This window comes from Bubalus kerabau, chromosome 7 (genome assembly GCF_029407905.1).
Source record: "Bubalus kerabau isolate K-KA32 ecotype Philippines breed swamp buffalo chromosome 7, PCC_UOA_SB_1v2, whole genome shotgun sequence".
Classification (NCBI taxonomy): domain Eukaryota; kingdom Metazoa; phylum Chordata; class Mammalia; order Artiodactyla; family Bovidae; genus Bubalus; species Bubalus kerabau.
In genome coordinates this window covers 107,957,140-107,984,102 of record NC_073630.1, presented here as the reverse complement: position 1 = coordinate 107,984,102, position 26,963 = coordinate 107,957,140, and the positions used below count along the sequence as shown (strand labels likewise).

Here is a 26,963-nt window from a genome sequence, read left to right as displayed (position 1 = left end):
ACTTCTTACTCCAGGGGATCTTCCCAACCCAGGGATCAAACCTGTGTCTCTTGTGCCTCCTGCATTGGCCTTCTCTGTGTCCCAAATCGCTCCTTTCTCATAAAGTCATCAGACACTGAATCTAGGAAGGGTCCACCCTGAATCTAGGATGACTTTTATCTTGATATCCTTAATTACACATGCAGAGTCCCTATTTCTGAATAAGGCCCTGTTTACAGATGCTGGAGGTTAGTACTTGGATATAGTCTTTTGCGGACACTATTCACCTTCCCCGGTGGCTCAGGTGGTAAAGAATCTGCCTGCAATGTGGGAGACCTGGGTTGGATCCCTGGATCAGGAAGATCCCCTGGAGAAAGGAATGGCTACTCACTCCAGTATTTTTGCCTGGAGAAGTCCCTGGCCAGAGGAACCTGGTGGGCTACAGTCCGTGGGTTCACAAGGAGTCAGACATGACTGAGCAACTAACATTTTCGCTTTCATTCACCCAACTACACCCCTTCATGCCTCTACCTCCTCATCTGGAATGTGGAGATCATTGCAGCACTTGTTCTATTGGGTGACTGGAAGGATGAAGGGAGCTGTATGTGTAAAATCCTTAACACGGCGCCTAGCAGACTGTTTCCACACTCATTCATTCATACATGAAATAATGGTGACAGGTGTGTGTCTTGTACCTGTCCCTCAAGTTCTAACCCTCTATGATGCCCTCACTTCTAAACACTGGTTCCAGGGCACTACAGCAGTCATTTTGGTGGCATATGGATTGTGACATAAATGTTGTTTATGTTCTCTCAGCCCCAGGTGTGCAGGGGAAGGGAGATTGTCACCTTCTCTGGGAGTGGAGTCACAGGCTGCAGATAGTTGTCACTTGGCTCGTCAGGACAGCCAAGACAGAACTGGTCAGATGCTGCTTCTACCATGAATTCCAGATGGGCTTGGGGCAGCCAGGCATGACAAGGCTTTATGGGGACAGCTGGACACACAGCCTCTCCTGTAGTCCTGAGCGTGTCCCTGCCTCTGGCCCGGTGTGAGCACGTGGGCCGGGCCAGCAGCTGTCAAAGTCCTGGTTCTGTACAAGCCAGCATGACTGTCTCCTTCTTTATCAGAACCCTTCGCACAGAGGGAAGAAGGACAAGTACACAGATTGGGGTGCAGGGAAGGAAGCCCCTCTGGGTTGGAGCCCAGCCTTAGGCTCCCAGAGTGGGATGCAGAATAGCACAACTCAGTGCCCCCGAGAGGCTAGGAAATCAAATGTTCGCTCACCAGATGTTTACTAAACAGGTACAACTACCACCTTTGAATTCAGGTTGATCTAGGATGGATAGGAAGGGGCAGATGGAAAGATGCCCAGAATGCCAAGCTCAGAGGGTCTGGAGACTGATGAGTCATGAGGCTGAGGAGGTTGGAATTTAGGATGGTCCCCAGGGTGACTGGGTGGACAGTGAGAAATTGAGTTTGATGAAGAGAGGACATTTGAATGCCAATTCTACTAACAAAAATCATGCCCAAGATTTCCAGAGCACTCACAATGGGCCAGCCTGGCATCGGGCTTAGCTCTTAGCCAGCATTTTTCCTTAATCCTCATAAGAACCCTGTGAATAGACTGTTTATTATTGCTCACGCTTTACAAACTGAAGCAAAGAGAACGTGTTAACCCAGCTGCAATCACACCAACCTTCTTCCTATTCCCCAGCACACATACCACTTGGTGAGGCTCAAATAAACCAAAATGACTTTTCCCCGAACTCCCAATAACATCTTCCCTAACATAGACTGATTATGGTTTTGTACCCAAACGTTGATGCAAAGCTTACTTCAAACAGGAATTTGACCAGTATGTAAGGTGCACCTCAGCTCTGCACTGTCTCCTGTGTGACTTCATGTGCTCTGCTGTCCCTCTCTGAACCTCTTCGGGAAAGCGTGTCAAATGATAATATGACCCTGGGGGTTGTTGTGAGGAGGAAAGGAGAATCTTTGGGTGCAGTTGCTATAAAATACAAAATAAATGGTGTGGGTTGCTGGAGAGCAGCTAGAATTTGGCCAAGGGTCAGGTTCATTGATGGCAAGAGTTGGACCATAAAGAAAACTGAGTGCTGAAGAACTGATGCTTTTGAACTGTGGTGCTGGAGAAGACTCTTGAGAGTCCCTTAGACTGCAAGGAGATCAAACCAGTCAATCCTAAAGGAAATCAGTCCTGAATATTCATTGGAAGGACTGATGCTAAAGCTGAAGCTCCGATACTTTGGCCATCTGATGTGAAGAACTGACTCATTGCAAAAGACTCTGATGCTGGGAAAGATTGAAGGCAGGAGGAGAAGGAGGTGACAGATGACAAGATGGTTGGATGGCATCACTGTCTCAATGGACATGAGTTTGAGCAAGCTTCGGGAGATGGTAAAGGACAGGAAAGCCTGGCATGCTGCATTCCATGGGATCACAGAGTCAGACACGACTGAGTGACTGAACAACAACAGGTTCAAGTGTCCAGCTGCTCATCTAGAGCCAAATTCAAGCATCCGTTGTCTACCCTTGTCTGCCTCATCTGGCCCTTCCTGCCCTTACGCCATCTGAATGCCAGTCTGAAAACTGAGCTGAGATGTTTTTAATCACAACATGTCCTGGTTCCCCATGGCAGAGCTTGGCTGCTCTGACACCTGTAAAATGGAATTACATCTGTAAATTAATTTTCTAGAAAGGACCTGCATTTCCCAAGACTCCTGGAAGCCAGTGTGAGCAATTAAAGCTTGAGATGCACTCCTGGCCTGGTGAGTTGGGGGTGAGGCAGTGATGAAACCACCTCCCAGCAGCTTAGGAAGCAGCAGGACCCCAGGGGACCCCAGGACAGTTGCAGCCCCCTGAGGAGTGAGGGTCCATCCCTCTGGGACCTCCACCCTTCACTGGTTTATTACAGAGGTAAAATTCACATAACCTAAAATGAATTGTTTGCAAGCAAACGCAGTGGCATTTAGTACATTCACATTGTGTAGCCACCAGCTCTGTCTAGTTCAAGAACATTCATCATCCCAGAGGAAACCCAATGAGCAGTTGCGCCCCATTCCTCCACCAGCCCCTGGCAACCCCTGATCGGCCTTCTGTCTCTGTGCATTTACTTATTCTGGGTATTTTGTATTGATTCCCACCTATGCTAAAATAACATTGTGCTGAGACTGGCACTAGGCACCAAGGACTCTAACCATTCTGGTTGTTGGGACGTCTGACCTGGTGTTGGTGCCAAAGCAGACTGATATTTACGTAGCTTCTCAGCCCCTTAGGAGTGAACCAAATCTGGCCTCTGTACCCCAACACCAAGTTAAATCTCAGAGTCAGAGTTTTGGGTGAAGTAGGAAAGAATAGCTTTACTGCTTTGCTGGATGGATCACAACCTAGAATCAAGATTGCAGGGAGAAACAGCAAAACCTCCGATATACAGATGATAGCACTCTAATGGAAGAAAGTGAAGAGAAACTAAAGAGCCTCTTGATGACAGGGAAAGAGGAGAGTGAAAATGCTGGCTTAAAACTCAACATTCAAAAAACTAAGATCATGGCATCTGGTCCCATCACCTCATGGCAAATAGAAGGGGAAAAAGTGGACACAATGAGAGATTTTATTTTCTTGGGCTCCAAAATCACTGCAGATGGTGACTTCAGCCATGAAATTAAAGATGCTTGGCCCTTGGAAGTAAACCTATGACAAACCTAGACAGTGTATTAGGAAGCAGAGGCATCATTTTGCTGACAAAGGTCCATACAGTCTAAGCTATAGTTTTTCCAGTAATCATGTACAGATGTGAGAGCTGGACCAGAAGGCTGATTACCAAAGAATTCATGCTTTTGAATGGGTGGTGCTGGGCAAAACTCTTGAGAGTCCCTTGGACAGCAAAGATCAAATCAGTCAATTCTAAAAGGAAGTCAGTCCTGAATATTCATTGGAAGGACTGACGCTAAAGCTGAAGCTCCAGTACTTTGGCCACCTGATGCGAAGAGCCAACTCATTGGAAAAGATCCTGATACTGGGAAAGACTGAAGGCAAAAGGAGAAGGAGTGGCAGAGGATGGAATGATTACATAGCATCACCGACTCAATGGATATGAAATTGAGCAAACTCCAGGAGATAGTGCAGAGAAGGAAATGGCAACCCACTCCAGTGTTCTTGCCTGGAGAATCCCAGGGACGGGGGGAGCCTGGTGGGCTGCTGTCTATGGGGTCGCACAGAGTCGGACATGACTGAAGCGACTTAGCAGCAGCAGCAGCAGGAGATAGTGAAAGCCAAGGAAGCCTGGTGTGCTGCAGTCCATGGGGTTGCAAAGAGTCAGACACGACTCAGCAACAGCAATAACAACAAATTGCTTTTCCAGGCAAAGGGGGCCACAGCGAGCAAACGCCCTCAAAGCTGTGTGTCCCCACCTGGAGAGGGTAGTGAGGGGTCTTATAGTAATGGTTCAAAGAGGATAATAAGCTCATGGACATTTTGCTGATTGGTTATTGGTAAGGTAAGTGAGAGTCTGCATCATCCACCTTCTGGTTCTAACCAGTCTGGGGTCTACTTGCTTGTGGGCATCAGACCCTTGGGGCTTCCCAGGTGACGCTGGTGGTAAAGAACCCACCTGCCAATGCAGAAGATGTAAGAGGCGCAGGTTCAATCCCTGTGTTGGGAAGATCCCCTGGAGGAGGGCATGGCAATCCACTCCTGTATTTCTTGCCTGGAGAATGCTATGGACAGAGGAGCCTGGCGGGCTACAGTCCATAGGGTCGCAAAGAGTCTGATACAATGGGAGCGACTTAGTACATCAGACCCTTAATTTCTCCCACCTGGTGGGGGTTTTAGTATCTGCAGAAGAGCTCCAAAATGTTATGTGTATCGCTTGAGAGGGGACCAGGACTCTGCCCCAAAGCTGCTTTATTGTTTCTTGTCTGTTCCTCCCTTGTCTCTGCATCCCCTCCCATCCTTGCTTTGCATCTGTTTGAAACTACAGGTTGGAGCTAAGGGACGGTCACAGACGCTGAGTAAAGCTCATTTCCTGTCATCAAAGAATCGGCGGGCACAGAAAGTCTTTGTGCCCAGGAGCCCCACAGGGTCCTGCTCCGTGACGGTGTAGGCTCTTCCTCTTAACTCAGACTTTGTTCCCCATGCTGACCATGATTCATGCTCCACCAAACCCTCCTCCCCCGCTGCTTTCCCTGACTCCCCAGCAGACCGCCCTCTGCAGCACACTCCGGGGAATCCTGTCTGTATTCTGCCCCAGGTGTCACATGGGGTTGCCTGCGATGCCTGCAGCTTGTCTCAAGCTGGCTTGTGACTTACAGATGGTAGTAACTACGTAGCATCGTCGATGGGATGCGAGCCTCGCAGTCCAGCTCCTAGCCCCATGTCCTCCTTCTTGGGCGTGATGCATGTCAAGTGAGATGCCCAGTGATGTCTTTTGTCCTGTCTTTGGCAGCACCGGAAGTGTTCCAGGTGTATGTGGACGGAGGCCCTGGGTACTCCTACCCTGTTGACTGGTGGTCCCTGGGTGTCACGGCCTACGAGCTGCTGCGGGGCTGGGTAAGATGTGTGTCTGTGTGGTGGACATGGGGACTGTGGAAGTTGTTGGGGGGGACTCAGGTCCTACCAGGCTTGGGTAGAGTCGGATGGCCATGTCCCATGGGTGGTGCACCATGCTGGCAAGGAGCCCTGGGTGTCTGTCCTGATGGCCCATGTGCCAGATCCACTGTCCTGAGTGTTAAAAAGCTCTTAACAAGCTTCTGGTCCAGGCTCTCATTCTACTTTTGTGCAGAGGGATGTCAAGGGGAAGGGTCTCTTGCTAAGCTCAGCTGCGAATCAGTGGCAGCTCAAACACTCAAATCACCCCAATCTCATGATTTCAGCCCACAACATCACGTACTCATGCCTGATCAGACTCTCCTGCTTGTTTTTTGCTATTGTTATTTTTGTCCCAATCTTCCCCGAATACTTAGCTCAGTGTCCTATAAAAGTGGGGCATTTGGTGCGTATTTTTGTTTTATTTCATTTAAATTTAATAACTGAAGATGACTAAGGGAACTCTTTGGCAACTAATGGCTCAGTTTTATTTTAGCAGGAAGAATTATGTCAAACTAATTTGGAGGCATATTTTCTCTATACAAATATCGTTTGAAAAGGATGCCACTTAACCTCTCAGGACCATGGCTTCCCCCTTATACAATGAGGATAATAACATCCTTTCACTCTATTCTGCCGCACTGAAGTTATCCCAGGATCCACGTGCCCAGCTGGGACACACAGCTCTTGTATCAATCGCCTTACAGCATCAAAGAGTCGGGCACACCTTAGTGACTGAACAGCACAGCAATGGCACCCAGCACATGACTGTGGAGAGTGAGTTCCTATCACTGGCTGCTCTTTTAACGTTGTCCCACGGTCACCTGCATATTTAAGCTGGCAGTCAGCACTCCTGGAGGATAGGGGCAGGGTGATGAGAGATGGGAATGAATGAATGATGACAGCTAGGTGAAAACCATCCAAGCTATGTGAGTGTTATTCATTATCGCCCTGTGGTTCAAGCAACTGTTCTCTGCTGTTGATCTCAATTATTTCCCCTGAGTTCCTCAAAAAACGTATTATGGCACGTGGTTTTTTAAGAATGCAAAAAATAATATATGTAATCTTATGAGTTTTCTCAAGCACTGAATGAAAACTACATCCCACAGGCTTGCCTAAGGCTTACCTATGGGCTTTCCTAGTGGCTCAGCGGGTAAAGAATCGGCCTGATTCTTGAGCTGCCACCGATCCACAGCTGAGCTTCGCAAGAGACCCTTCCCCTTGACATCCCTCTCCCCACAAGTAGAATGCAGGAGTCACAGATTCAACCCTTGGGCCGGGAAGATCCCCTGGAGGAGGGCATGGTAACCCACTCCAGTATTCTTCCCTGGGAAATCCCCTGGACAGAGGAGCCTAATGGGCTATAGTCCACAGGGTCGAAAGAGTCAGACACATCTAAAGTGAATGAGCACGCACGCACGCAGGCTTACCTATCCTTGGTCAGTTCCTTTGTCATGTACTGGTTCTTTGATATACGTGCTCAAGGAGGGAACATGAGGGTCCCCATGGTATTTATATGAACCAGAGGACACAGGCATCACCAGATGCTGTTTATGATGTAATCAGTCATGCAAATGACCTTGGCAAGCAATTCACCTAAGTGTGATTGGTTGCTTGCCCACAGAAAGTATATTCTCTGTCAGAATACAGGTCAGTAGAAATAGTCATACTGAGTGAAGTAAGTCAGAGAAGGAGAAATATCATATGACGTCACATATGTGGAATCAAAAAATAATTGATACAAATTAACGTACTTAAAAAACACAGATTCACAGACTTTGAGAACTAACTTATGACTGCCAGAGAGAAGGATGAGGGGAAGGGATAGTTAGAGAGTTTGGGATGGACATGTACACACTGCTATATTTAAAATGGATAACCAAGAAGGATCTACTTGTATGGCATATGGAGTTCTGTTTAATGTTATGGCAGGCTGGATGGAAGGGGAGTTTGGGGGAGAATGGATACATGTGTATATACATGTGTATATCCCTTTGCTATTCACTTGAAACTATCCCAACATTATTAATCAGCCATTTGTTGTTGTTTAGCCCCTAAGTCATGTCTGCCTCTTGTAACCCCATGGACTGTAGCCCAATAGGATCCTCTCCAGGCAAGAATACCCAAGTAGGCTGCCATTTCCTTCTCCAGGGGACAGTCCCGCCCCAGGGATCAAACCTGTGTCTCCTGCATTGGTAGGCAGTTTCTTAATAAAAAATTAAAAAAAAAAAAAAAAACAACATGGATTAGAACAGTCAAAGATGATGACTTGGCAAAAAGCCTCAAGGGCTTCAAAATAAAATGTGCACCTTGAAAGCTGTGATTCTACTTTGGTCACATGACTCCTCTGAGCCCTGGCTTCCTCCTTCCTGAAATGGGGATGATGAGGCCAGCTGAGGGGGCAGGGAGGTCACTAAGGCAATTCCAGAAGAAAATGTGGGCAGCGCATAGGCAGTGTCCGGCACACAGGAGGACTCTGATTGCTGCATAAATGTTCACGTGGTGATGATTCCAAGGCAGGTGGATACAGAGACAGTGCTGCCCCAGGAGGGCAACTGAGGCTGACACAGCAGCATCTTAGACTGACCAGTCAGTCTAAGATGGACAGTCGGGGAACTGTCAGTCAGAAGGACAGTCGGGGAACTTTCTAGAAAGGACCCTGAGGTCACCTGGAGGTGCTGGCTTCACTGTGTAGGAAGTGCAGTGCAGTCCGTGGAAGGGACAGCATGGTGCATAAGCCAGAGGGTTATGGAGATCCTAAGGTTTCCCAGGTTTCTCGGTGGGTAAAGAACCTGCCTGCAATGCAGGAGACCCAGGTTCAATCCCTGGTTTTTGGAATCACATGTTTCGGGGATCGAATTCCAGTTTTGCTGTAGCTCTTGAATGGTCTGGGCTGAGCCTGCTTCTTGTCTATCACATGGGAAGAATGGTGGTTGCAAAGCACAGGATTCCTCAGCCTCAGCTCTATGGTTGCTTGGGTCTGGATACCACTTTGTGTGGGGGGCTGCCTTGTACATTAGAGAGTGTTTAGCAGCATTCCTGGCCTCTAACCACCAGAGACCAGCTGGAATCGCCCCCACAACTGAAATGTTGCCAAATGTTGCCAGACGTCCCTTGGGGGACAAATTATCCCCAGTTGAGAACCACTGCCAGAGTAATCAAGGGGATGAGCGAAAGGAGATTCTGAACGACAGGCCACATTGTGCCCATGACCTGGCACAATGCGCTTTGCATGCAGCCGCAGTTAGAGCCCTAAAATCCACACTATGGCACCGTGAAGACTTCTACCCTCTCTGCTTCCTCCCAACCACCTCCCTCACCTGGTATTACCCTTGGCTTTGACTTCAGTCAGCATTTCTCCTTAAGGTTCAGTAGACAGAGAAGGTGGGGGAGACGGGAAATAGAGGAGGGTTATGGAGGTCCTAGGGTTTCTCAGGTGGCTCAATGGGTAAAGAATCTGCCTGCAATGCAGGAGACCCAGGTTCAATCTCTGGGTCAGGAAGATCCCCCAGAGAAGGGACTGGCTGCCCACTGCAGTATTCTTGCCTGGATGAGTCCATGGACAGAAGAGTCTGGCAGACTACAGTCTATAGGATTGCAAAGGGTCAGACATGGCTGAAGTGACTGAGCACACATGCACACATGCATGGAGGGCCTACAGTTTGCAGCAGAACTAAGAACCTCTGGATGCATGCCAAGTGGTGGGCTCAACCGCAGAGACGAGCATCTGTTGGTTTATTAACCCAGCAAAGTGAGAGAGGCAGCCCTTGAGTTGAACACTGCCTTCCTGTCCCTCAGTGAAGCAGAGAGATCACTGAGCTGGAAGTTAGAAACCTGGGGTGAAGTGAACTCTCTGACCTTGCTCCTTCAGTTTCCATAAAGCAAGGGATTTTCAAGCTTTGCTTCCTAAAAGTAAGGGACCCTGCAGGAATTATTCAACAGTTCATGGGAAAAAGATTTCTCCAGCTGCTGGAGGTTTAAGCAACCTGGGGAACTGTTCTTCACTTGCATCTGTTCTATGTTTTGTATTTTGAGCAAAAAGATTTTGGGGGAAAAACATTGGATGAGATGGTCCCCAAGGCCCAGCTCAGCTCTAGCAGTTAAAATAACAGGTCTGTGGCAATTCTTTTCCTGCTTCTTCTGTTTCTTGGTAAATTGGAATTTTTGTAAACTGGGTTTCCTGGAATAGACACACTTGCACTCCATAATGAGTCTATCAGGTGCCCTGCTGCCAAAATCACTTTCACCAGCTGAACAGGTAATTACATCACCTTAAAAATACTTCTGGCTTCCCTGGTTCGATGCGGGAGTCCCGGCTCTGATCCCTGGGTCAGGAAGATCCCCTGGAGAAGGGAATGGCTACCCACTCTGGTATTCTTGCCTGGAGAATTCCATGGACAGTGGAGCCTGGTGGGCTACAGTCCATGGGGTTTCAAAGAGTCAGATAGGACTGAGAGTCTAACACTTTCACTTTCATAAATACCACTCGCTTTTCTTAGCACATCCTAAGACCAATGAGTGAGACCAAGCCTCAGTAGAACTCTTGACCACAAGTCGGTGGAATATTGATCTTAATATTGAACAATATTCTTGTCTCCACAACCACCCAAACAGATCAAGGCTGAGCCTGGAGCTTCAGGATGCAGTGCAGATTTTAGTCAGAGTGTTCCAAATGCATTTCCAGAAGTATTTAACTGCTATATTAGCCTCATGGCTGATTATGGTTACTGTTATTCTCATCGTTGTTTTTATTGGTCGTTCCCTCCAGAAGTCGGGGGAGAGAGAGAGAGAGGCTCTTTGGGGGGCCTGGGAGGGCAAGTAAAATTCACAGATGCCTTGAAATATCCAAGTAGGAAATAGAATGAAGCGTAAATGATAACAGAAGTCTGTACACTTGTTGTTGGCTGATTCTCCAGTTGGGTGCTTGAGTTCCGGTCTCTGATGGAAAGAGCCGCAAAGGAGAATCTGGGTCTTTGGGGCATTGGGAAAGTCACTTTTTGTCTCTCAGCCTCAGTTTCGCAAACTTTAAAATGAAGAGGTGAGCCAGCACCCTGACACCTGCAGTAGCTGGGTTACCAGGGCGGGGCTTGGACCAGAGTCAGAGAAATGGCCTTTTGAGAGGCAAAAAGATGGGAAGAAGCGACCCTGAAACGATCCTTAAGAGTTCAAAAATCAGAGTCTCAACCCCTGAAGGCTGGTCTTTGGGTGGTGGCATGAACTCTGGTTTCCTGAACCCCCTCCCGCACTAAGGCAGCACCCCTCTACCCCTTCCGTGCACCCAGCAGCCCCTATAGGGGCCCCCCGGCATGCACCCCACACCCGAAACCCCTCACTGCCATCTTTTCCATGAAGAGCTGAGAGGGGTCGGGACCCTGTCTGTCTGCTCACACCAGAAGCCTGGTCTACACAGCGCTGACACCTCCCAGAACAAAGCAGAAGTCAGACGCCTTCCCTAGAACTCTGCCTGAGGACGGCTAGGGTAATGGTCTTAGTCTGCTCGGGCTGTTGTGACCAAGTCTGACAGACCAGGCGGCTTAAACAATAGAAGCCTGTTCTCTCGTGGCTCTGGGGCCTAGAAGTCCAAGTTCAAGGTGTCTTCAGGGCTGACTCCTTCTGAAGTGAAGGAAGTGGTGAAGTGGTGAAGGAACCTGCCCCTTTACACCTCACATCAAGATGCTTCCTCATTGCTAGTAGACGGCCATCTTCTCCCTGTGTCTCCTTGCTTGGTGTCTCCTCTATGTCTATCTCCCTGGGTCCTAGGGTCTTTTTCTAGGGTTTCCCCTGTTTACAAGGACACCAGTCATGTTGAATTGGGGGTCCCTGCTAATGACCTCGTGTGAACTTGATCACCTCTGTAAACACCCTGTCTCCAAACAAGGCCACCTTCTGAGGCGCGGGATTTGGACTTGAACATACAAACTTGAGGGACACAATTCCCTCTGACAGTAGCGCTCAGAGGTGAGCTGGGGGTTGATGCTGCCTGAGCTTTAACGTCGACGCCATCACATCCTGGCTCTGGGGCTTGGGGCCTCCGGCTCGTCTGCTGTAAAGTGGTCATATTGTGTGTGCCTGCTAAGTCGCCTCAGTCATATCCAACTCTTTTCAACACTGTGGACTGTAGCCTGCTAGGCTCCTCTGTCCATTGGATCCTCCAGGCAAGGATACTGGAGTGGGTTGCCAGGCCCTCCTCCAGGGGACCTTCCCGACGCAGGGATCGAACCCAGGTCTCCTGTCTCCTGCATTGGCAAGCGGGTTCTTTACCACTAGCACGGCCTGGAAAGCCCAGGTGGTCACATTCACAGTAGCCAGCTCATGGAGATGCTGGGAGCTTTGTGTCACGTCCCAGATGCTCTCAGTGAATATTCACTCTCATTTCTAATTGTGGTGGTTGTTCCTGGTGAAACGCAAAGGGATCCTGCAACATGAAAGCAGGCAGCAGCTTTGGGTGGAAATTTTAAAACTGAAACTGTACTCCACTGCCTATTAAATTCAAAAATGTTTGAAGCCAGATTTAAAGAATGTTAGTGTAGCAAGCTAATTAGACTTCCTAGGGAGTCCACGGGTTTCCCTGGTGGCTCAGAAGGTAAAGAATCCACCTGCAATGCAGAAGACCCCGGTTCAATCCCTGGGTCAGGAAGATCCCCTGGAGGAGGGCATGGCAACCCACTCCAGTATTCTTGCCTGGAGAATTCCATGGACAAAGGACCCTGGCGGGAGTCCGTGGGGTCGCAAAGAATCGGATATGCACGCACACACAGGTAGCTCATGGTTTGGGGTCTTGCCCTATTGGGCGGAAGGGAGATTCCCAATTCAGTGAAACAGATGAGAGAGGAGGCAGCCAGTCAGGAAGAAGCCCCTTTCTAGGTGGATGTATCAGAAGGCACAGGTGCACCCATGTCAGCAGGCATCTTCCTCGGCGAGGGGGGCAGGGCCCATTTGGTAGAGATACAGACACTTCCTTCCAGGGAATTGTATCCCAACCAGGGCTCAGGATCACCTCCCTTTTCCCAGCTGACATCTCCAGTTGCTGCAGCCCCATGGTAATCCAAGTTCCACGAGGTTGGAGCTGGCCCTTTATGCACCATGGGAGCCCAGCACGGTGTTTAGGTTGACGGTCCGTGTTCCATCAGCAACTGTGGATGATCTGACCATCATCTTTGTTGTCCTTCTGCTCCGGGACCTGCTGGGCAACAGATACTGCTCGGTGCCCTTAGGACACAGAGATGGAGGTTTTGTAATCCCACCTACCAGGAGCGCCCCCCACCACTTCGCAGGAACTCCATACCGATCAACCAACGTCACGTGGATTAACAATGAGCTCATTCCTCCAGATTTCTCCAGGAACAGTTTGGTCATTGAAACACACACGCTTAGGAAACAGTTGCCTGCTCCAGCCCTGGGTCATGTGACCCTGATGGAAACCTGGAAGCTTCCTGGAGTACACAGCCAGGTGGAGGGTGAAGAAGAGGCTCTGAAAGAGCTGTTCTTGGGTGGGAGGGGTGGAGGGAGTCTGCTACTGTTCAGCCACTTCCCCAAGTTCCCAGTCAAAGGAGCCTTTCCAAGCTTTGAGAGGTGTTTGGAGGCCAAAAAAATAAAAGAAATCTGCCCACTCCAATGTCAAGAGAATGTGTCAGAAAGCTCAGTGCTCTGCTGTGCTGGGGAATTGGCGAACAGGGCTTAGGCATCCTTCTGGTGCAGAAGAAAGGATGGCAGGGGGAAGTGGCCCAGCCTCCCTGCTTCCCTCGCCCAACCAGACCCAGACCTGGTGATTCCTGCCCTGCTCATTTGTGGGGCGGCTCAGCCAGGGCAGGGAAGATGCAGCCAAGCCTGCCAGAGGGTGGGGGGCTGTGGATGGTGAGAGCCACTCCTCTCTGCAGGCCTAGGTCTGGAACAGAGACTCTGGGGTTAGGCTGTAGGGTATGGGTCCTGCCTCTGCTGCTTCCTGGCTATGTGACCTCACCAATCACTGACCCTTCTGGGGCTGTAAGAGAACACCTACCCACTGGGTTCCTGCACTGGTCACTGTTGACACTGGGGTCCAGGACACCTGCTCAGCCATGTAATTGGAACACCCACTGTTACCTGCAGGGAAAGAATAAACCACCCCTCGTATTGACATAGTTTTTTTAATATATTATTTATTTTTGTTTTTCAGTCACTAAATCATATCCAACTCTTTGTGACCCCATGACTGCAGCCACAGGCCAGGCTTCCCTGTCCTTCAGTATCTCTCAGAGTTTGCTCAGACTCCCATCCTTTGAGTCAGTGATGCCATCCAACCCTCTCATTCTCTGTCGTCCCCTTTTCCTCCTGCCCTCAATCTTTCCCAGCATCAGGGTCTTTTCCAATGAGTTAGCTCTTTGCATCAGGTGGCCAAAGTTTAATTATTGAACTATAATTTATTTACAATGTTGTCTTAATTTTTTCTGTACAGCAAAGTGATTCAGTTATACATATACAGACATAGATATAGGTAGATACAGATACATACATTCTTTTCCATTATAGTTTATCATGGGATATTGAATATAGTTACCAGTGCTATAGAGTAGGACCTTGTTGTTTATCCACTCTATATGTAATAGTTTGCATCTTCTAATCCCAATCTCAGTCCATCCCTCCCCTACCCCTGTCTCTCTTGGCAACCGCAGATCTGTTCTCTGTGTCTGTTTTAACCATGTGGATGGCCGTCTCTGATGCTGTCTGTTATCCCTTGTTGCAGAGACCGTATGAAATCCACTCGGCCACGCCCATCGACGAGATCCTTAACATGTTCAAGGTGGAGCGTGTCCACTACTCTTCCACGTGGTGCAAGGGCATGGTCGCCCTGCTAAAGAAGGTAAGGGGTAGCCGCCCGTCTACCTGGCCAGGGAGCTGGTCACTCAGCACAAAAACAAACAGACCAGCCGACTAAGGAACGAGAGGACGAATGGAGGGACAGTGGTGAAAATACCAAAGTCAGCGGGGTTCTAACATCTCACGGAAGTGCTCTCACCATCTCACTTCAAGATCACAAAGCCGCTGGACAGAGCGGTGTGGCCTGAAGTAAAATCTGGGATGACAAAGACCTCAGACTTTTTTCACCCCGCTACCAACTTCTAATAATTAAAATTATTTAATGTATATGGTTCTTTAAAATTTTTAGAAATCATCTTTTAACTCACTGAGCTTTAAGAAATTGGGTATCTCCTAACTTTTCCTAGGAATTGTTCAGTTCAGTTCACTCAGTCATGTCTGACTCCATGGACCACAACACGCCAGGCTTCCCTGTCCATCACCAACTCCCAGAGCTTGCTCAAACTCATGTCCATCGAGTCCGTGATGCCATCCAACCATCTCATCCTCTGTTGTCCCCTTCTCCTGCCTTCAATCTTTCCCAGCATCAGGGTCTTTTCCAATGAGTCAGTTCTTTCCATCAGGTGGCCAAAGTATTGGAGTTTCAGCTTCAGCCATCAGTCCTTCCAATGAATATTCAGGACTGATTTCCTTTAGGATTGACTGGCTGGATCTCCTTGCAGTCCAAGAGACTCTCAAGAGTCTTCTCCAAGAGTACAGTTCAAAAGCATTAATTCTTCAGCGCTCAGCTTTCTTTATAGTCCAACTCTCACATCCATACATGACCACTGGGAAAACCATAGCCTTGACTAGATGGACCTTTGTTGGCAAAGCAATATCTCTGCTTTTTAATATGCTGTCTAGGTTGGTCATAGCTTTTCTTCCAAGGAGCAAGTGTCTTTTAATTTCATGGCTGCAATCACATCTGCAGTGATTTTGGAGCCCAAGCAAATAAAGTCTGTCACTGTTTCCATGTTTCCCCATCTATTTGTCATGAAGTGATGGGACTGGATGCCATGATCCTAGTTTTCTGAATGTTGAGGTTTAAGCCAACTTTTTCACTCTTCTTTTTCACTTTCATCAAGAGGCTCTATTTCTTCTTCACTTTCTGCCATAAGGGTGGTGTTATCTGCATATCTGAGGTTATTGATATTTCTCCTGGCAATCTTGATTCCAGCTTGTGCTTCATCCAGCTGGCCATTTCACATGATGTACTCTGCATATAAGTTAAATAAGCAGGGTGATGATATACAGCCTTGACATACTCCTTTCCCAGTTTGGAAACGTCTGTTGTTCCATGTCTGGTTCTAACCATTGCTTCTTGACCTGCATGCAGATTTCTCAGAAGACAGGTAAGGTGGTCTGGTAGTCCCATCTCTTGAAGAATTTTCCAGTTTATTGTGATCCATACAGTAGAAGGCTTTGACATAGTCAATAAAGCAAAAGTAAATGTTTTTCTGAAACTCTTGCTTTTTGATGACCCAACAGATATTGGCAATTTGATCTCTGATTCTTCTGCCTTTTATAAATCCAGCTGGAACATCTGGAATTCTTACTAGTAGAATAAAGTAGTGGGTCTCCAAGTACAGTCCCTGGACCAGCATCACCTGGGAGAGCATGTTGGAAATGTGGTTTCTTAGGCTCCACCACAAACCTGCTGAATCAGAAACGGTGGGGTGGGCCCCATTGTTTGTGTTCTGATAAGCTCCAGTTTGGCATAGGCAGTGGGTTTTGATGCCCTTCTTCAGCAGCTGGCATTTGGCTAAACTCGCTCAGAACCCTCCGAGACACAGGGTTGAGCCTTGCATGTGGTCGGCAGGTGTGTGCACATGCTCAGTGGGCACCAGTTACCTTTAATGAAGGAACTGTGAGGATGGCAGCCAGTGCTCGTTGGGGGAATGTTGTGTTCTATACTCTGCTCATTTAGTCCTTACAGGCCCTTCAAGAGGAGTCCTGTTATTACCCCCATACTAGAGATGGGAAAACTGAGGCTTAGAAAAGCAAAATTATTCACTCAAGCCCACAAGGCTGTTAGAGGGCAGCAGAGGACTTGAGTCTAAGCTCTCTGAACTCTTTGCCTGAAAAATCCCATGGACAGAGGAGCCTGGCAGGCCACAGTCTAAGGGATTGCAAAGAGTGACTAACACAGTCATTCATTCTCTGAACTCCAGATGTCAGCTCTTAATCCTTCCACTGCTGCAGATTAGCAGTCCCCACCCTTGCTGGCACCAGGGATCAGTTTCATGGAAGACAGTTTTGCCGTGGACCTGGGCGTAGGGGGATGGTTTGGGGATGATTCAAGCACATTAGGTTTATTGTGCACTTTATTTCCACTATTATTATTTCAGCTCCACATCAGATCATCAGGCATTAGATCCTGGAGGCTGAGGACCCCTGCTGTAGACAACTTGGGGAATTACTCATTAGTTAAATTGCTTAAGGGGAGATTGAGCTCCTGGATTTTAGACATCAGTGGTCCTTAACGCCAACTGCTGATTGGAATCACCCAGAAGCCTTACCCACCTGCCAACACTGCCTCCTGCACACCCAGGGAATCAGAGAACTAGCTTCTACCCTAAACCATAAACTTCACCCCCCGGCATTGAAATAGCATCTCTGTTTAAATCTGCACCTGCCTTTTTGGGGGGCAGCTCCTAGAGAGAGGCCCCCATGATCAGCAGGTAGCATCTGCCAGGTGTCTAGCCTACTAGCTGGAATGACAGTGAGAGCCGCCTGGTGAGGGGCTCCTGATTCCAGCCACCATCTGCCAGCGTCTGGGCATGCCATCCTGCCAAGAGGTGTCCCAGGTCCTCACCAACCCCCTTTGGGTCTCATCTTAATCATGAACCAGAAGTGGAAGAATTACCATTATTCCTCCTGCTTTCAGAGGAGGAAACATGTTTGTCTCAGTCAGCAGCTCCTCTGAAGCTACATGGCTACCAAGTGGCTGTCCCAGGGCTGGGTCCTGTCTTTCATTTGTAGCCACAGTGTTCTTAGCATCAGACAAGCTAGTGTTTTGAAACCTGAAAACCCCTCTGGATGCAATGTAATACGATACAGCTAATTTTTTTTCCTTTTACTGCATCACCCCTCATTAGCAGAAACTCTGTTTGAGGAGAAGCTAAAAATGAGATCTTGGCTACAAATGAGACTACTCCGTCAGGCTGCAGAGGTCACCTCATAGCTGTCCAGGGGAAATTTTTATTATGCATCCCATTACCAAGCTGAACGTTCCAAAACGAGACAGCTGATTCTTTTTATTTTTAATTGGAAGCCTCTGCAGACATCATTGGCAGGTAACACATCCCAGGGTAAGAGTCCTTGAGGGGAGCATGGGGGCTGAAAAGCTAGTCCCAAAGAGCGCCTTGCTGGTTGACCTTGGGGAAGCAGCCTAGCCTCTCAGCTCCTCCCTGACTGTAAACAGGTATAAGCATAGGTGACACTTCAGTAAGCAGCCCTGGTGGCTCGGTGGTCAAGAATCCACCTGCCAATGCAGGAAACGCAGAGTTGCGGGTTCGATCCTGGGGTCACAAAGATTCCCTGGAGAAGGAAATGGCAACCCACTCCAGTATTCTTGCCTGGAAAAATCCCATGGACAGAGAAGTCTGGCAGGCTACAGTCCATAGGGTCACAAAGAGTCGGGCCTGACTTAGCAACTGAGCATGTACAATGCTTCAACACAAGCAGCCCAGACAGGGCACAACATTCATGGAACATGGAAGCAGAGGCACCTTCATTTTCCCAAGACTCCATCTTCGGAGGCTCTGCGAACCTCAGTCCTGCCCAACTGCATACGTTTGCTCATTGCCTGCAGCTCCTGACCAAGGACCCTGAGAGCCGCCTGTCCAGCCTTGGTGATGTCCAGAGCGCACCCTACTTGGCCGACATGAACTGGGATGCGGTGTTGGAGAAGGCACTGACACCCGGCTTTGTGCCCAATGTGAGTGAGGTCCTGTCCTGTGACATCCAGCCCTGTGCAGGGTCTCCCTCCTGGGTATTCAGGAACACCCTGGAAGCTGGCAGGGGGGAGGGGGTTTGCTGGCCGCATCATTTGAGCTCCAAAGGAATCACCTTTCACTGGGATTCGGCGTGGATTTGGACCTGATTTTCGCGGTCCAGTTGGGAGGCTTCCCTCCCTGTAGTGAGTCCTCAGGGGCACAGAACCTCCTTTTTCTTGTTAAATCACACCCTCAATGTGCACAGATCCAGGCCCTGGGTGGGTGAGAGCAGGGTAATGGGAGCCAATGAGCCACCCTTTCACAAGCTGCCTGTCGGGTAGAGGAAGAGAGTGAGTCACCAGTAAATATATAACAGTTCAGTTCAGTTGCTCAGTCATCTCCGACTCTTTGCGACCCCATGGCCTGCCGCACCCCAGGCTTCCCTGTCCATCACCAACCCTGGAGCTTGCTCAGACTCACGAGAGGAAGACAGTGAGTCACCAGTAACTGTGTCACGTGACATCAGGCAGTGATGCCAATTCCTACACACAGAACGAGCTAGGAAGACAGAGAGAGAACGGGGTGAAGGAGAAGGAGGCAGAGGCTGCTTTTAGGTAGAGGTGCAGAGATCCGAACCAAGTGAAGGAACCAGGCTTGTAAAGATAGGGTGGAATTTTCCAGGCAGAGGGAATATCAAGATCACTCACCTCCAGGCAGCAAAAAGCTTCCAAAGAACAGTGAGAAGGCTTTATAGCTGGAGCAGAGAAAAATAGAAGAAAACAGTAGGTAATGAGGGTGGAAGGGACCACAGTCTACACCCTGGAGACTTCCAGAGAGCATGACAAGGGTTTTGGACTGTGCCCTCTAAACACTGGAGTGCTCTTGGCAGGGAGGTAAAAGTTCAGGTATACACCATTGAGTGGACAGGTGGGTGCTGAGGATGAATGAAGAAGGCCGACAGGAAGGAGGCTGAGGAGTTAGCCCAGAGGCTCCCTGGGATGACCGCAGGCCTGAGGGTCAACTGGCTTCAGCTGCAGGGCAACTGGCAGCCAGGATGGAGAACTGGGTAGATTTGGTGTCTCAGATGGTAAAGAATCCGCCTGCCATGCAGGAGACCTGGGTTTAATCCCTGGGTCAGGAAGATCCCCTGGAGAAGGGAAAGGCTACCCACCCCAGTATTCTTGCCTGGATAATTTCATGGACAAAGGAGCCTGGCAGGCTACCGTCCATGGGGTCTCAAAGAGTCAGACATGACTGAGCGACTTTCACTTTCACTTTTTGGCCAGAAATGGCATCTTTAAATGGACTTGTTAAAAATGATATTTATATTAATAGAAAAAGTAGTTAGTGACGTGAGGAGGAGGGTATGAGAAAATATGTGAAAAGTGCCAGATTGGTAAACTGAACTCAATCTCATGAAATGAACACACATAAGATGAAGGAAACATGTGGATATTAACAGGTGGGTGGGGATTATAGGGCTAAATGAATGACATGTGCAGTGAGAATGTGTCAGTGTTCATCATCAGGACAGAAATGAGCAGATATGTCCCCTGCGGGGGGCTTCCCTGGTGGCTCATATGGTATAAAGTCTGCCTGCAATGCAGGCTATCCGGGTTCAGTCTCTGGGTTGGAAAGATCCCCTGCAGAAGGGAATGGAAACCCACTCTAGTATTCTTGCCTGGAGAACTCCATGGATAGAGGAGCCTGGTGGGCTACAGTCTGTGGGGTCACAAAGAATTTGACACGACTGAGTGACTAACACTTTCACAGCTTTCTTTCACACCCTAGGAGTAGCTCACTGTTACTTGTTGAATGAGTGATTGAATGAATGAGTGATTGAATTAATGAATGAAAATACAAATCAGTGATGCGGAACCAAGGCAAACCGTGTTTCCTTTTCCACTTCTTTTCAGAAAGGGAGACTGAACTGCGATCCCACATTTGAACTTGAAGAGATGATTCTTGAATCCAAACCACTTCATAAAAAGAAGAAGAGGTTGGCAAAGAACAGATCCAAAGATGGCTCTAAGGACAGCTGTCCTCTGGTGAGCTCTATCTTGGGAGCAGACCCTGACAGAGAGGAACCCTGTAGTCCAGTGAATGTGACTGAGCTGCTCCTTAGCCACAAGAGGGGTGGGCGGGGAATGTGACGTGTCACTTCACCTTCCCAAATGCCTTCGTTTGCAGTCAATCAAATGCCTCCATCAAACAAGTGATCTTTCAGAGCAGGATGCTATGAGAGCATCACTTGAGTCGATAGGTTCTTGCTCTCATCATTCACATTAGCACGATTCCTAGTGCAGGAATCTCTGTATCTCTGATCAAGAACCCAAGAACGATGCCAAGTGACTTCAGTGCTGCGCCCACTAGAGCCCAGCACACATTGCTGGCCAAAATCTTGGCCTTCTCTGCCCACCGAAGCTAAATAAAAAATACGAGACAGAGTCTGGAGATAATAGAAAGGTGGATTTAATTCTCAGCCAGTGGAGAGGAGAATACAGTAGGCTCGTGCCTCCAAGAACTGTGCCCCCGCCCCCACCTCCATGAGGAGTCTAGGAGCTTATATAAGATCAAAGTCAGGAGTTGGTGATGAGGTACTAATGTGTTAGGATCTTGATTTCTTCCTCTTGCGTTGTTTCAAAGACAGTCATAGGCTGGCATCAGTAACCCAGTAATTGAGTCTGGCAGTTTGGTGGGGCCTTGCGACCTTCTTTCTGATACGTAACTACAAGGGGAAGGGTGTTGTACGGGTAAATACCAGAAACAGGATGTATTTAGCATAGAGTCAAAGGAAAATAGGAGTGAAGCAAACTTAGTTACAGACATGCAGAGTTAGGAGCAAAAAAACTAAGAATGTTCAGGCCTGCTCACTGTTCTCTTTATCTTCTTTGTTCTCAGAAAAGGGAAAGAAAAAAAGTCATTCTTCTTTTTTCCCACACCCTCTGAAAGGTGTTATACTGTGGACGCATCCAAGGCCACCCTTTGTGGGTCCTTGTATTAATTTTCTAGGCTATCATCACAAAGTGTCACACACTGATTTGGAACAACTGAAATGTGTGCACTCACAATCCTACAGACCGGAAGTTCAGAATCAAGGTATTAACAGAGCTGTGCTTTCTCAAAGGCTCTCAGGAGGCTCCTTCCTTGCCTCTTACAGCTTCTGGCGGTGGCCTACAGCCCTTGACACCCCTTGGCTCGTAGCCACATCACTCTCATTTCTTCCTCCATCTTCACAAGGCATTTTCCTCTCTGTGTCTCTCTGTGTCTTCACACAGTCCTCTTTTAAAGACACCTGTCATCAAATTTAGGAACCCCCCCTCCTTGCTCCAGGTTGACCTCATCTTAACTAGTTCCATCTGCAAAGACCTTGTTTCCAAATAAGGTCACATTGACCAGTACATGGCGTTAGGACCTCAACGTGTCTTTTTCAATTTATTTATTTTTATTGAAGTATAGTGATTCACAATGTTGTGTTAATGTCTGTCCTACAGCTGAGTGATTCAGTTACAAGAATATATACATTCTTTTCTGTATTCTCTTCCATTGCAATTTATCACAGGATATTGAATATAGTTCCCGCTGTGCTATACAACAGAAACTTGTGGTTTATCCATTCTGTATTTAATAGTTTGCATCTGCTAATCCTAACCTCCCAATCCTTCCCTCCCCGACATCCACCCCCTTGGCAATCACAGGTCTGTTCTCTATGTCTTGTGAGTCTGTTTCTTTTTCATAAGTTCATTTGTGTCATATTTTAGATTCCACTTAAGTAATATCATGGGCTTCCCTGGTGGCTAAGCAGTAAAGAAACTGCCTGCAATGCAATAGACTCAGGATTGATCCCTGGATAGAAAAGATCCCCTGGAGAAGGGAATGGCAACCCATTCCAGTATTCTTGCCCAGAGAATCCCATGGACAGAGGAGGCTGGCAGTCTATAGTCCATGGGGTTGCAAAAGTCAGTCATGACTGAATAATCAGCAAGAACAACAACAACAAACTAATATCACTTGGAATTTGTCTTTCTCTTTCTGACTGACTTCACTCAGTATGATATTCTCTAGGTCCATCCATGTTGCTGCAAATGGGATTATAGCATTCTTTTTATGGCTGAGGAGTACTCCACTGTACATATGCACCACATCTTCTTTATCCATTCATCTGTCAATGCATATTTAGGTTGCTTCTACAACACATCTTTCTAGAGGACACAGTTCACCCCACAACTTTCCCTTCCTCCATCAAAATATATTAAACATTACAATTTATGATTACATTGGTATGAAGACAAATATAGCATTCAGTGTTAAAAGTTCATTCTTTTCAGCTTATTTGAAAAAAAAATCTCTGTAGCCCCTAAAAGTATTGTGGACCCTAGGCTGTGTGCTGGGACTAATGCAGAAGTTGGCCAGGGGAGGCCTGGGTGGGTGTTTACATGGGCCCACAGAGGGTAGGGGTCCTGCAGACACGTGCATGTCCATCCTGCATCCAGGCAGCTGTGAGACGTGTGTTACAGAGCATTTGTGAGACCGTGGTCCTTGTCTCCTATTCCTGAGGAGAATGAGCATCTTTGTGTGATGGCCTTGAATTCCCCCTCCCCCACCGTGCTGCTTAATCAGGCCTCATGAACATTCAAGTGATCAGGAAACCAGGGTCCTGATTTTCAGTTCATATTCCAGAGACTTCCCTGGTGGTCTAGTGGTTAAGACTGTGTTTCCACCACAGTGGGGTGCAGGTTTGATCCCTGGTCAGGAAACTAAGATCTCACATTCCATGTGGCCAAAATGTAAAAACAAACAAACAAACTCAACTCATAGCCCATTTTAACAAGACTTTGACATTGCATTTAATGGCTTAACATGTAGAAAAACATCTTCTTCTGTCAGCCCTTACCTCCCCATGACACTGTCGCCTGTACAGTCAGGGCTGTTCCAGCTGCTTAGCTTGTCCCCATCCCCAAGCATCCTATTTAGATCAGTGTCTGGTCGTCCTCACTCCGGGGAGGATGCGTCATCAGTTACGGTCCCCTCTCTGTGCTCTTTGACAGAATGGACACCTCCAGCAGTGCTTGGAGACCGTGCGGAAGGAATTCATTGTATTCAACAGAGAGAAGTAAGTATGCTACCAGGATCCACTGGGCAGAGCCCTTTCAAGGGACCCATGGTCTCCCTGGGTGAATCAGGGCCCCCGGACCCCATGAAGCCAGCCACGATGCTGGAAGGGAACCAGCAGGCAGACCCCATTATTCTAATCCTGCCTCTGCCGCCTGGCCCAAGCCAGGCTCCAACTTCACCTCTCTGGGCCCCATGTGAAGTGGGGTGACCACAGCAGGACCAATGGCACACAGGATGCTAGCGCGGAGGGGCAGGCCAGCAGATGGCCACACGCCCGAGACCCGGAGCAAAACTACCTGGGACCAAGTCCTGGGTCTGCTGCTGCCAGAGTGACCCAGGGCAAGTCGCTTAACATCATGGAGCCTCATTGTCAGCAACGACAAAGTGGAAATCACGCCCTGGCCATGTGGTTGCTATAAGGTTGATTCAAGGCCTGGCATGGTAGGAGTATTCAGGAAAAGGATAACTGTTATGATTGTTGTTGTGATTGTCATTATTTGATGGGATAACGTGGTGTGGGCTGTGCTAGGACCCCAGCATCGTGGGCTGGCAGGAGACAGGATGATGGTAAGATGGGAGGGGCTGACCTGATCACATGACTGACCTGATCACATGACTGCCCTTACGGCAGCCAAAGAAGTGGAGGCTCAGGCTTGGTCCCACCGATGTTACCATCTGGGGGTCCATCCACCAGTGCCTGATGGCTCAGAGAGAGGCCTCAGGGGCCGTGGGCTCACACAGCAGGAGCCGAGGCCCCGAAGGCAGGACTCACAGCATGTAGCCCCATTTATCTAGTTATTCACCCAGGCCTCAGGCGCGCAGATCAGATCCACTTCCCTCCCTCCAGGAGGGCCAGATGGACACGTGCCTGGTTGACCCTTATGCGTTCACCCGTGTTCCACCACTTTCGGCTTCTGGCAGGTGGCAGCTGCAGGGGGTCCACACGCTGTGGGAGAGGGCAGCCCAGGCATGGCTTCCACAGCAGGCACACAGCTCAGCCTGGGTGTCAGGGAAGCTCCTGGAGATGCCATGCCTGGCGGTGCCCTGATGGGCGAGGAGGGCAGGGTGTGGAGCTCCATCAGTGAGGACAATACACAGAGAAGCAAGGTGGCCTGGCAGAGGTGGGCACCGGCAGCTGGATTAGAAGCTTGAATTCCCGGAGCATTCCAGGGGGTAGGCGGGAGGTGCAGCAGGGTGTGAAGGCCCTGGGGAGGGCTGTTTGGGTTGATGGGCTGGGCGGGGCCCCATTCCCAGTGGGCGCTGGGGGAGATGAAGGAGGCAGTAGCCTGTCCTTTGTCCTGGGCAGCTACAGCTCTAGGCTAGTAGACACACACACACACACACAAACACACACACACACACACACACCAAGCCAGACAATATCACTCACTCATCAACATCACTCATCTCTCAGACAACCTCCCCCACACTGATCATGTACTTGGTCCCAGCAGGATGGGAAGAAACTTGGAGCAGGTGAGGGCTAGGATTATAAGAGGTTTCAGAGCCCATCACATTTTCCTTGTGGTCCTGTCTGCTCTGAGGCTCATGGTCCCTTCCCCACCGTAGACAGTCAGTCCTGGGAACTTCCGCTCAAACCAGCTTGGGCACTTTGGACCACAGTGAGAATGAGCTCCAGGCAGCTTTACCTTGGGTCCTCCAGCAGTTTGGGCAGGGACTGTAGCATCCTCAGAGGTGCCTGGGTGGCAAATGGGAGCCTGTGAAAATGCAGAGGGGTGACAGACCCGAGCAGGTAGCAATCACACTGTGTGTGGCACTGTGTGTCAGAAGACGCTTCCATCTGGAATCCAAAGAACCCAAGTTGTTTCCCTTAAAAAGAAAATGAGATACCCCTCCTTGCGTTGTCAGGTGGCATCTGGCTGTTTTTAGCAGAAACCCAACTATATAGTGGCTTTGACCAATCAGATGTTCTTTCACACGTGGAAAAGTGAATGTAGTAAGATCACCTGGCTATACTGAGGACCCCCGTGAGAGCTGCGGTCATGGAGTTGAAGTGAGGCTGGCACCGTTAACAGGAGTTGTCAAAATAAAGATGGAGGATGGAAGTTGTCTTCCAGATGGGGGTGGTCAGGATGAGCGTATGTGAAAGCGGGAGGCAGGGAAGAAGATGGGAAAGGGGAGATGTGCGTGGGTTTGACGGAGGTTTCTGCTCTTTCGTCCCTGTGTCTCTGCTCCCCAGTGGCCCTGAGGCTAATAGGCTACCTGTCAGGGCAGGTGTGCTGGGAGCAGTGTCTTTCCCCCAGCTTCTCCCCACAAGGATGCTGTCCTGTACCTTGCCAACCCCTCCATGTCAAACCCCATCCCTGCTCCATGCTGTACCCAGGAAATGACCCACATTACATCCACCCATAACCACCCTGCTGCAATTTCTCATCTGCTAAAAGGAAACAAGAAGACTCTTGAGAGTCCCTTGGACTGCAAGGAGATCCAACCAGTCCATCCTAAAGGAGATCAGTCCTGGGCGTTCATTGGAAGGACTGATGTTGAAGCTGAAACTCCAATACCTTGTCCACCTGATGCAAAGAGCTGACTCATTGGAAAAGACCCTGATGCTGGGAAAGATTGAAGGCAGGAGGAGAAGGAGACAACAGAGGATGAGATAGTTGGTGGCATCACTGACTCAGTGGACATGAGTTTGAGTAAACTCCAGGAGTTGGTGATGGGCAGGGAAGCCTGGCATGCTACTGTTCGTGGGGTCACAAAGAGTCTGACATGACTGAGCGACTGAACTGGACTGAAAAGGAAACAATGGAAACAGTGACAGACTTTATTTTGGGGGGCTCCAAAATCACTGCAGATGGTGACTGCAGCCATGAAATTAAAAGACACTTGCTCCTTGGAAGAAAAGCTATGACCAACCTAGACAGCATATTAAAAAACAGAGACATACATTTGCCAACAAAGATCCATCTAGTCAAAGCTAATGTTTTTCCAGTAGTCATGTATGGATGTGAGATTTGGACTATAAAGAAAGCTGAGCACTGAAGAATTGATGCTTTTGAACTGTGGTGTTGGAGAAGACTCTTGAGAGTCCTGTGGACAGCAAAGAGATCCAACCAGTCAATTGTAAAGGGAATCAGTCCTGAATATTCATTGGAAGGACTTATGCTGAAGCTGAAACTCCAATACTTTGGCCACCTGATGCAAAGAACTGACTCCTTGCAACAGACCCTGATGCTGGGAGGGATTGGGGGCAGGAGAAGGGCACAACAGAGAATGAGTTGGTTGGATGGCATCACCAACTCGATGGACATGAGTCTGAGTAAACTCCGGGAGTTGGTGATAGATAGGGAGGCTTGGCATGCTGCAGTCCATGGGGTCGCAAAGAGTCGGACACGACTGAGCAACTGAACTGAACTGAAAGCGCCTGTGAGAAGTCAGTTCACGAGGCATGATCTGCTGCAAAGCAAGGACTTCCTTTTTTATAAACAGTTCATTTCTTTCATTGCTGAATTCGAGATCCAACCAGTCCAT

General features: G+C 48.7%; 1 protein-coding gene across 2 annotated transcripts in view; it reads left to right on the top strand.

The window, feature by feature from the left end:
* STK32B (serine/threonine kinase 32B) overlaps positions 1-26,963 on the top strand; it is a 399,639-nt gene that overhangs the window by 350,008 nt on the left and 22,668 nt on the right. For both annotated transcript variants that reach the window (XM_055589085.1, XM_055589084.1), the window contains 5 exons: positions 5,441-5,544; positions 14,303-14,419; positions 18,230-18,355; positions 20,270-20,401; positions 23,402-23,466. In XM_055589085.1, the coding sequence (XP_055445060.1) occupies positions 5,441-5,544; positions 14,303-14,419; positions 18,230-18,355; positions 20,270-20,401; positions 23,402-23,466 (544 nt within the window). The remainder of the gene's footprint in view (positions 1-5,440; positions 5,545-14,302; positions 14,420-18,229; positions 18,356-20,269; positions 20,402-23,401; positions 23,467-26,963) is intronic.